General features: G+C 40.1%; 1 protein-coding gene across 3 annotated transcripts in view; it reads left to right on the plus strand.

Moving 5' to 3' along the window:
- The window catches only part of LOC124616764, a 443,813-nt gene that overhangs the window by 354,582 nt on the left and 77,637 nt on the right, over nucleotides 1-11,594 (plus strand). For all 3 annotated transcript variants that reach the window (XM_047145148.1, XM_047145147.1, XM_047145149.1), the window contains one exon: nucleotides 9,725-9,843. In XM_047145148.1, the coding sequence (XP_047001104.1) occupies nucleotides 9,725-9,843 (119 nt within the window). The remainder of the gene's footprint in view (nucleotides 1-9,724; nucleotides 9,844-11,594) is intronic.

The raw sequence follows: 11,594 nt of genomic DNA on the forward strand, positions 1-11,594 counted from the left end.
CTGGAAAAGATTGTGAGGGAATGTAAATCCTATATAAAGGGCATCCAAATTGATATAAAAAAAGAGAACCGAGTTAAGGTAAAATGCCTTGCTTTCACTGATGATATAGCAATTATCACCAATAACAGAACGGAAGCAATTCATGCAGTGGAAAAACTACACGAAATTTCACAAAAAACCGGACTACAGATATGTTATGAAAAAACCAAATATATGGAAAGACAGCCAGAAAATAAATCCCCTTTAATCACAAAACATGGTAAAATTGCCACTTTAAATACCTCGGAGAAACTATACAGTCCTCAGGATTAAATCAAATCACCAATGAACAAAGAATCACCAAGCTCCAGAAGGCGTACAAGCTAACATGGATGCATTACAACAAGAAGTGCATTTCAACAGATGCAAATATTCTTTCAGAAGAAATCTAAACAGCTGAAACAATGGTGATTGATGGTCGTTCAAAAATTAGGGAAATAGAAAAGCAAGAAAAAAAAATTCTCAGGAAGATTTATGGGGCAATCAACAAAAATGGCATTTGGATGAAGAGACCGCAAAACGAGCTCTATATAAAGACCAAACACAGTAACAGATGAAATCAGAAAATACCGAGCCAAATTTTATACACATATCTACAGGATGGAAGACTCCAGAACAGCAAGGAAACTTTTCAATATTATAACAAAGAGTAAATGCAGCACAGAATGGCTGAAAGAAGTCCAGAGGGATCTGCAGCAGATCAACATAAAAAAATCTCGAAGACTGCACTGAGTGCCGGAATAAAATCACAAGTGTGAAGTTTGAGGAATGAACATCACGCCAACCTGGTAAATGGAAGAAGGAGCATTCTGAGAGGATGATAAGCTTTTGGGAAGCAAAGAAGGAAAACATCCAGAGATGAAATTATGAATTCAAGTTCAATCGCTCTCCTAAAGGGGAACAATAATAATAATAGTAATAATATGCATGGCTTGTCTGAAGAAAGGGAAGAATTGTTTTTGTGAAATTTTGTTATTTTATATATAACTAAATACAGTTTAAGCTTTCACTACTATCCGTTTTGCATTTTTGTCTAAGTGGGAGTTCTTGTGATTTTTCATTTTTTCACACAAATGTACAAAATCCCTAATTCATGTATTAACTAATGAATTAACTTCTGGGCTGAAAGTCGCGATTTCTTACATTGCAGGCACACAACAACTTACGCTTGTTATACACTACTTTGTTAAACGTTCACTTGTAGTCACATTTATTTAATGTTGTTACTTTCTCAGACAATGAATCTGGTCTGGAAAGCGCTAATTTCTTTGTGGCTAACTTTTCCTCATAATTTTCTTTTCTGTTAATGCTTATTACATATTGAACAGAGTTCATGTTGACACTCCACAGGAAAGCCAGTTCGTGCACAGTAGACAACCAACTCCAAACACAAACTGCCATTTGCGGAAATGATTAAATTCAAGTAGTGCTATCTTGCCCAGGGGCAAGGGGAGCCATGGACCCTCTGAGCTCTCAGGGAAAGGAAAAAAAGTGTAGCATAGTCTGGTGTTTTTCTTTCAAGAAAATAATTTAGATGTTGATATTACACTACTTTTTAATGATGTCAGGACTAGAAATTTTTTTATGGCTACTTACAAGTCGCCATTTGTCTTCCATAGTCAGGTCTCTACAGCTACAAGATGATGTCCATTCAAATTTCACACCTGTAAGAGTGGCGTTAGTAGTGCCACTATGAGGATGCAAACAGATTTGCTTTAAATACACACTGCAATGGTCGTGAGCGTTAGTTACCTTTGAGATTGGGCATGGTGAGTTGGTGTTAGTCAAGAATGCCTTTAACATGACAAGGATGCCACTATCATCACCTCACTGAATGTGAATGAGATTGTGTAATAGGGCTACGAGAGGAAGGAGGGAAGAGATTAGTCTTTAACAGCTCGTCGACAATGAGGTCATTAGAGACAAGCTCGGATTAGGGAAGGATGGAGAAGAAAAGCGGCCATACCCTTTCGAAGGAATGAGCCTGACATTTGCCTTAAGCAGTTGGGGAAATCAGGAAAACCTAAATTTGGATGGCCGGATGCAATTTTGAACCATTGTCCTCCCGAATGCAAATGTGAATCCAGTGGGTGGACCACTGTGCTACTCCACTTCTTAGGGCTACGAGAAGCTGGATGTTCCTTCTGCAGTATTGCAGAAAGACTTGGCAGGTATGTAGGCACTGTACATGATTGCTTGATTGCTGGCAACAGTAGTCACGGGAATGTACGGTTGCAAGAAGACTGGGCTCCCGACAGCCCCATGGCACTACTGAGAGGGAAGACCATAATGTTCGGCATATGGCTGTGGCGCTTTGTATGCATCTGCAACAGCAATTTGAGCAGCAGTTGCCACCTCTGTGACACAACAAACTGTTACAAATCGGGTATGTCAAGGACAGCTCAAGCCTGACGCTCTGTAGCTTGCATTCTACTGACTCCAAACCACCACCATTTTTGACTTCAGTGGTGTCAAGCAAAAGCTCATTGGAGGGCAGGGTGGAGGTCTGTTGTGTTTTCTGATGAAAGCTGGTTGTGTCGCAGTGCCATGATGCCCATGTGTTGGTTAGGAAGTGGCCAGATGAGCACCTTCAACCAACCTGTCTGTGTGCTAATTCACATTGGACCCACACCTGGAGTTATGGTCTGTGGTGTGACAGCAGGAACACTCCCATGGTTATTCCACACACCCTGACCACAAATTTGATGAGAGTCTGGTGATTTGACCTGTTGTTTTGCCATTCGTTAACAGCATTCCAGGAGGTGTTTTCCAGCTGGATAACACTCACCCACATACTGCTGTTGTAAGCCAACATGCTCTACAAGTGTCAACATGTTGCAGTGACCTGCTTAACCACTAGATCTGTCTCCAGTTGAGCTCACTGGATATCATTGGACAGCAATTCCATTGTCATCCACAACCAGCATTAACTGCCCCTGTCTATTGCAACAGGCATATAACCCAATCCCACAAACTGACATCTGACACCTGTACAACACAATTCATGCACGTTTGCATGCTTGCATTCAACATCCTGACAGTTACGCCTGTTATTAATGTATCAGCATTTCACATTTGCAATGGCTTACCTTGCACTTACATTAACTAGTGATTTTACAATGTTACTCACTTACATATGTTACCTAGGCAAATGTATTCTCAAAATTTCATTACTCTAAATTAATTATTTTTTGGTACAGCAATTTTTCCTGCCAGTGTATGAAGTTCTTGTAAATATCCACCATCTGATGATGGGCCTGCATCAACCTGAAAGCTGGTGAATGGGGAAAATAAAAGTATTAAAATCATTATAAAGTGACTGGCTACAATTTCCACACAAACCATGTTGAATGCACTCATATTTGAATGTTTTTTTCTTTTTTTTGGTTTCTGCAACCCTTTTTTCTCCAGTGTGCAATGTTAGGTTTATTAATCTGTTTTTATTATTGTACATGATCAATAAAAGATATAGTCAAGGGCTTACCCAGGGGTCACTTAAGATTCTGGTGTGCTCTAGAGGGGGGGAGTTGTTTCCACTTAGGAAAGCATTAGAAAGTAAAGCAGCACTGTATTTTAGTCAAAGGTATTATAAGCTCAAGATTCTGTAACTCTTATTTTCTGGCTTTGCAAATCAGACGTGATTATGTTGCCTAGCCAACCACATTCTCTACCATCATGCTAGGTGCTAGGCCTGTTATAATGATGATGGATGCAGTTTCTCTGTGCAGCCTCCACACATGGATATGTCTATTGTGAGGCTGTACGCAGAACTAGGATTCAACTGAAAAGACGAAGTAACATCACTTCTGTGGTCAGTGTTGTCACTGGGTGCAATACTGTGAGCATGCCTCTCACTCCTGCCGCTGCCTCAAAGAAAGCCACAATGATGACTGCCGTGCTGAAAGTCCACGTTACTCCAGACATCATCGCACTGTCCACATGGATACTTGTCATGCTGTAAATAAACCCATTTCATGACTCAAGGTGTATGATGTGGTAGTATGATTCTGCTTGGCTGAGTGAAGAATATGCATGTCATCTTTGGCACTGATTTTGTGAAGTTTGCATGCTACTGAGTATGGCTCTCCTGAACCAACTGATTCTTATTTCCACAATAGTTGTGGGATAATGCAAATGGTCTTGCCGCAGCTGTAACACCAGTTCCCATCAGATCACTGAAGTTAAGCACTGTCAGACATGGTGAGCACTCAGATGGGTGACTGTTCAGGCCTGCCAAGCACTGTTGGCAAACGGGGTGCACTCAGCTCTTGTGAGGCCAATTGAAGAGCCGCTTGACTGAGAAGTAGCAGCTCTGGTCATGAAAACTGACAATGGCCAGGAGAATGGTGTGCTGATCATGTGCCTCTCCATGTATGCATCCAACAACACCTATTGGCTGAGTACGGCACAGCAGTTGGCCAGAAGTGTTGGACCATATGAGGCCTGTTCAGACTGGGTCTAGAGTTTTATTTGTGAGGTAATGATAGTCTGTGACACTCCAGAGATTGTCCTGCAAAGCACTCAGTATGGCTCTCTCGATCTCATCTTTTGCTGATATGCATGACAGTTGTGGGATCCTGACCTCTGCAGGCAGCATTATTGTGAAACAATAACCTGCAGTTTTGATAGGACACCATCCTGCCACTGTTGAATTCTCACACATGCTGGCATAACATGAGGCATAACATGATCTCACAACCACCCATCATTAAAATGTGATTTCTCAGTGAGAATTCTGCTGTGTGATCTTTCCTTATGTACAGAATGTAGATCGCATTAATCGCACTTGCTTTGTGCGGTTACACTGAAATGCTAATCCATACATGTTGTACACTTCATGCCTATTTTAATGGCAAACAGTGTAGCTGCTTGGTTTTTAATTCAGTGTCTGTATTCATTGTATGTACTTTTCCATTGTGTACGGCACAAGAGAACATACTTACAAGTGTACTATAATGAGAGGAGACTAACTGTAATTATCATTTTTGAAAAAGTTATTATACATGTTTATTATTTTCAGGCTTTGTATGCCAAATTATGCTGTGAGTTTACTGAAGCACTATGCCCAGTGACTTTTGAGATAAGAATTATTGCAAACTTTGAAGAAAAGGAAATCTTATTCATCTTCCATTTTTAAAATAGCTGTATCTTATACATGTTTGATTTTAGGATACTAATTGCATACTCTTTGCTGTGCATAAACTCACATTGAATCGTATAGTTATGAAATTCTTATTACTGTAACCAGTATTGTGAAACACATTGTTTTGTCTTTATAGCTCCTTGATACTACACTTCATTTTTCGAGAGAAAGGAGTAGAGTATTGCATGCACTCTTGAAGAAAAGAGAGAGGGGGCAAGAGCTCTAATCTTTTGTTCTTGAACAGAAATCAGAATTAAATTTGACTAGCACAGTGACACATTCTGTACCACAACCCTTCATTTGTGGAACATACTGCAACAAACTAAGTAAAGGAATAAATGTATTTATGGTCTCATATAGTTCATTATAAACAGTTTTGATAGCCTTTTGGGTGCTGAAGTAAACACTCCATAATGGAACTAGATTTCAAACAAATTCTTTACAATCTGTGTGTGTTCATGCAAATCAGAAACCTTTACCATCGTGTAGATACAGACATGGTCCCAACTGAATTTTAAACATGAAAGGTAAAGCTGTCCTTGACCTTAAGGTTGGTTGGGACACTGCACCGATACAGCACTTTACTAGGCATGGCTCTGTTGGGGATGATGTGCACTTTCTGACCCCCAACCTGTTATAGGGGGACCTACATGAACACAGACTCTAACATTGTTTAACTTGGTGTTTTTCTTTTACACTTCTCACTGCTAGAAGTGGAAGAAGTGATAAGTGACAGAAAAAATCCTATTACAGATTTGAGATTGCATACTAGAGCTCAAGATTTACTGTCCGACACTTACCCACTTGACCACACATGCATAGGCATACAGCTAATCATAATATTTATACTGCACAAGTGTGTTGATGAAATGGTGAATGGTTTTTGCTATGGTCTGTAGCTATCTTACTCTATACTCAGAAACAATGTTTTGTAAATTTTTGATGCCTTCGTTTAAGATACACTATCGTTATCTGTGTGCTGTTTGCAGCTCTCACTATACAGCATCCTCAAAAGTAATAACTCTTATTTTTCCTTACTCTTTTCTGAGTGTTCAGCTTGGTGGAACTATAGAAATCATGTAATATTTTAGTAATATACCATGCTGCTATCATCAGATGTCTTGACTTACTGACGAGGAAGGCACAAGTGCAGGGGTAGTATGTTTCATAAGCTGTACCAGGAACAAAAGCACTTCCGAATTCAAATAATGAGACCATGGTTACTTCCCCTGCTGGTTGCTGAACATCCTAATGGTAACTGCTGTCTTGGTGGACTTTAAGCAAGCCTAAGATAGTTTTTGATGCTTTGCTCAGCTGAAACTTTCTGACTCCAGTTTTAAGTTGCCAGTAATATGAATGTCTGTGGACCTTTTTCAACAAATACCTAGCAAGCTGTTGTGTAGATAACAAGTTTTGTGCATCTACATCCACAGTCTGCAAACCACTGTGAAGTGCATGGCAGAGAGTACTTACCATTATATAAATTATTAGGATTTTTCTTGTTCCATTCATGTGTGAAACACAACAAGAATGGTTGGTTGAACACCTCTGTGTGTGCAGTAACTTGGCTAATCTTGTCTTCCTGATGCCTATGGGAGTAATACCTAGGGTTTTGTAGTATATTCCTAGATTCTTGAAAGCTGGTTCTTGAACTATTGTTAAGTGGGCTTTCATGATAATTTGTGTCTACCTACAAGTATCTGAGAGTTCAGTTTTTTCAGCATTTCCTTGATGTTGTTCCATGGACCAGACAAACCTGTGACCATTCAGACTGACCCTTTTTGTAAATGTTCAATATCCCCTGATTAATCTTATTTGGTATGGATCCCACACACTTGATCAATTTTCTAGTATGGGTCACAAAAAAGTTTTGTATGCAATCTCTTTTGTAGACTGATTGCATTTCCCTAGTGTCCTGTCAGTGATTTGAAGTCTGCCACTGACTTCACCTACATCTGATCCAATAACACTGCTCCAGTTACGGAAAATGTGGGAAAGACAATCACTCACCTGCAGAGGACCAATGTGTGGAGCACAGAGACACATAACAGGAAACAGACTTCACGCTAGCTTTCGAGCCCATGCTCTTTTTCTACCAAATGCACAGTCACTCACACAAACAACTGCACAGATATCCAAACATGCACTCCTGTGGCCACAGTGAGACTTATCATTGATACTTAGGTTTTGAAAGCTGTTGTCTGAGGTGATGGAGGTGGGGAGGGTTAGGTAATGATGCAGAGATAGGGTAGCAGGATAGAGGCAGGTCTTTGGATAGATAACTTTGCAGCTGCACAACAAGATGAAAGGAGTACAGAGGGTAGAGCAAGAAGAGGTACAGGAAGAGGGAGAGGAGGGGAACGGGAGAAGTGAAAAAAAAAGGAGAGGAAGGTGGAGGTTAAGAGGGATAAAGAAAGTGGAGAGAGGGTGGGGAGGGGTAGAAAAGGAAAAGGGGAGATGGAGGGAAAGAGAGAGAGGGGGAGATTTCCCATTTTGGAAGGGAGGGGGGGGGGGGGGGGGGGAGAAGAGTCCTGGGAGAAGAAAGTGCACAACCTGCATAAGGAAGGAGCAGTGTGGACAGAAAAGAGGAGGAAAAAGGTAAAGTGCAGCAGAGGGAGCAGATTAGAAGACGTTTAGGCCAACGGGATTGCGAGAACTCAGGATATTCTGTTGAGACAATTCTGATCTGCGTAGTTCAGAGCTACTTGTGTATCTACCTGTAAGCATCCGCTAGTTCAGTTTTTCCACCATCTGATGCTAAACAAGCCTGTGACCATTCACACTGACCTTCTTTGTATATGTTCGATATTCCCTGTCAATCACATTTGTTAGGGATCCTACACACTTGAGCAATATTCTAGGATGGGTCACACAGATGTTTGGCACCATATCCCAAGTTCTCGCAATCTCCCTGGCCTAAACTCCCACTAACCTGTTCCCACTTTACCTTTGTCTTCCTCTCCATGCACTGTCTTCTCCCACAACACACTCTTGCTCTCTTGCCCAACCCCCCCCCCCCCCCCCTACTCCGCACCACCACTACCATACAGACATTTCCCTCTTCTTATATCACTTTTTCCTGTACCCTCTTTACTCCTTTCATCTTGTTGTGCAGCAGCTGAGTCATTTGTCAAAAGTCCTGCCTGTTTCCCACTATCTCCCCCCCCCCCCCCAACTTTTGCATTCTCCTGTACCCCCTCCCCCCCTCTGTCAGCTCAGACAACAGCTTTCAATAATCGTGTATCAATAATAAGTCTCACTTTGGCCACAGGAGTGCATGTTTTTGGTATCTATTTGGTTGTGTGTGAATGTGTGCTTTTGCTAGAAAAGAGCAAGAGCTCAAAAGCTAGTGTGAATGCTTTTTGCTGTTATGTTTCTGTGTGCTCCATGTATCAGTCTTCTTTCTGTGTGTGAGTGATTGCTTTTCTCTTATTTTATGTATTGGTCTGTCCATGAATTTCCTTGATTGTTCCATTTTGTATCCCCACAGGTTGGTATACCCAGGTATTTGCATGAGTTAACTGATTCCAGTACTGACTAATTGTTATTGTAATCAAGGATATTACTTTTTTTTCATTTTGTAAAAAGCACCATTTTATATTTCTGAACATTTAAAGTAAGTTGCCCATCTTTACATCTCTTTCAAACCTTAACAAAGTCTGGTTGAATATCTATGCAGCACTTCCAGATCGTACCTTATTACATACAATTGCAAAATCTGCAAAAAGGACTGCTAGATCATTAATATACTACACAACATGATCATCAAAGATCCCAACAGACTTAATTACTGCATTCTACCTTATAAACAATCCTCATTCAGTCAAATGTTTAAGGTGGTAGGGTGGTATTTAGTCATAATCTTTTCAGAAGTCAAGAAATATACCATTGCCTTTAGCCGTGGCTTTCAGGATGGTATGTGAAAAAGTGCAAATGGGTTTCACCTATTTTTGGAGTAACAATTGTGTTTTATTGTGTACTCTTTGGTAATGTAATGTTCAGATTTGCTTTATTACGAGAACCATGTATGGCTCTGAATTTCTTTGTGTCATTGTTCAAGTGTGGATTTTCCTGACCAGTGTGATAAATGCCTGGTCAGTGAAGGCCAAAATCATATTTGAGAGAGCAGAGTAGTACAGGTTGCTGACTGGGGTATGGAAGAGACATTAAACATTATAGCTCTTTCACTTTCCATTGAATTTAGATGATACATTGCAAGTAAAGTGCAATTGCATTATTGCTTTTGTCTTTTTTCAAATCCTATCTGTGTTTGACCTTTGCCAATGTGCTGTGTCCCTCAGTAGATCAGATGATCTGATTGTAGCATTATGCTAAATATCTGTACTATTGTGTGATTTATGACATTCATCTGGCTTGAGGCCCAAGGATCACTAAAGTACGTAACAGCTTAGCTGTAGCTCACGTATGCCTCATGTCCTGTACTACAGAAATTAACATCCAAATCAATATTCATTTTCTTAAAAGTATTTTGTTTACAGAGAGCTCACCAGCTATGTAATTTTATGCATTCTGTGCTTACAGAAAAAAATCTACGGCATGGCAGAGATGAAAATCAATCTTCAGACGGGAAGCCAGAACCACCTGCAAGAAATAAAACTAAACCAAAGAAAACAGAAATTCCAGAACAGCCTCAGGGGAAGGTAAGATATACACTTCTTCACATGCTTCTTAGTACCTTAGTAGCACTCTGTAGCATCATTTTATGTTGTTCCTGTACAAAGATGGGGATGAGAAAGAAGAATGTGTTGAGGTGCACATTCAAAATATAACCTCCCTTGTTCTCAGGTACCATGACTGTTGAAGAATAAGGGCTGCACAGGCAGCATTGATAACGGTTATGGCAAAAACTGAACAAAAATCTATAGTGCTTTAACTGAAGTTTGCAGTGGTATAACAGCAAACTGTATTTCAGTTTCCCACTGGGCTAGTAATTTTTTTCCACTGGACCAGTAATCTTTGTTATGATCAAGTGAACATAAACAATGATACCAGACCAGGAAAGCAAGTTGGTTGGTTGGGTTGGGGGATTAAAGGGACCAGACTGCCATGGTCATCGGTACCAGGAAAGCAAGTATGTGAACAGATGAACAAAGTATAAAGCTGCTAGCAGATGCTCTTAAAGAAGGCTGCCATGTTACTTGTGAAGGACTTTTTGAGTACACATGGATTCCACCAATTGCAGTGCTTAGAAGTCTTACATGTTATGTAAACCAGAGAAAACTTTCTTCATAATTAATCCATTACAGCTTTACTACTGAACAGAAGCAGAGATAGCTGGACATTGCAGCCCTTTTTGAAACAGAGATTTGATGATAAAGGCAGAGCATTCTCACTTCAAACTGTCCACCCCAATAGCTGAGTGGTCAGCATGACGGATTGCCATCCTACAGGCCCGGGTTCGATTCCTGGCTAGTTCGGGGATTTTCTCTGCTCAAGGACTGGTTGTTGTGTTGTCTTCATCATCATTTAATCCCCATCTGGTGCGCAGGTCGCCCAATGTGGCATCAAATGTAATAAGACTTGTACCAAGGTGGCCGGACCTGCCCCACAAGGGGCCTCCCGGCCAATGACGCCAAATGCTCATTTCTGTTTTCCACTTCAAACTGCCCCTACTGTTGAAACTTGAGTTACGGACTGAGAGATCCAATTTCTATGTGGTAAAGGAATTTTTACCAAGTTCAAAAGTCAAACAGATGATACTCTTTGCTCATGATTATCAAGAATTAATCTATATACTGGACTGGGAATTGATGTGTGCCTTTGAAAATGATGATATATGTTGCTGTCAGCCTTTCATTATTCTACTACAGATTCCTTACACAGCCACACTGTAGTTATTATTGTATTAGTTATGTAATTATTATTCACCTGAACATGCTTTATGATCAAGTCACAGTGTTATAGAGGTCCCATGAGAGAGCGAGAGAAGGAAACAGAAAATGACTGATCGGTTTCAAGTTCCATGTTAATATTTTGTAGTTTTCTGTGATATAGTATTCAGTAATTATTACAGTTGTTTATTGCTTGAGTCCTACACAAGCAAATGTAATTCATGTTTGGAAGTACATTACAAATTTCATGTTTGTTTTCAGCAAAGAATAGCCACAATGAAATATTGTTCATGTCATTGTAAACCTAAATCTCATTTCTCATTCCTTATTTTGTGTAGGCTAGTAGTAAATGTCATGTGTAAGTTCATTTCCATACCTACAAAAAGTAACATACTTGTGTACATATGTTTTTCATTCCCTTGAAATACTGTGGTGTTGCATAGTTGTATAATAGATCACTAAAATTTTGGCATGATAAAAACATTACATTTTAATTTTACTAGTTTTGCCAGCATGGACAACCTACTGCCTTCCATTTCATAGCTATTACTGAAGTACTA

Source organism: Schistocerca americana, chromosome 5 (genome assembly GCF_021461395.2).
Source record: "Schistocerca americana isolate TAMUIC-IGC-003095 chromosome 5, iqSchAmer2.1, whole genome shotgun sequence".
NCBI classification, from domain to species: domain Eukaryota; kingdom Metazoa; phylum Arthropoda; class Insecta; order Orthoptera; family Acrididae; genus Schistocerca; species Schistocerca americana.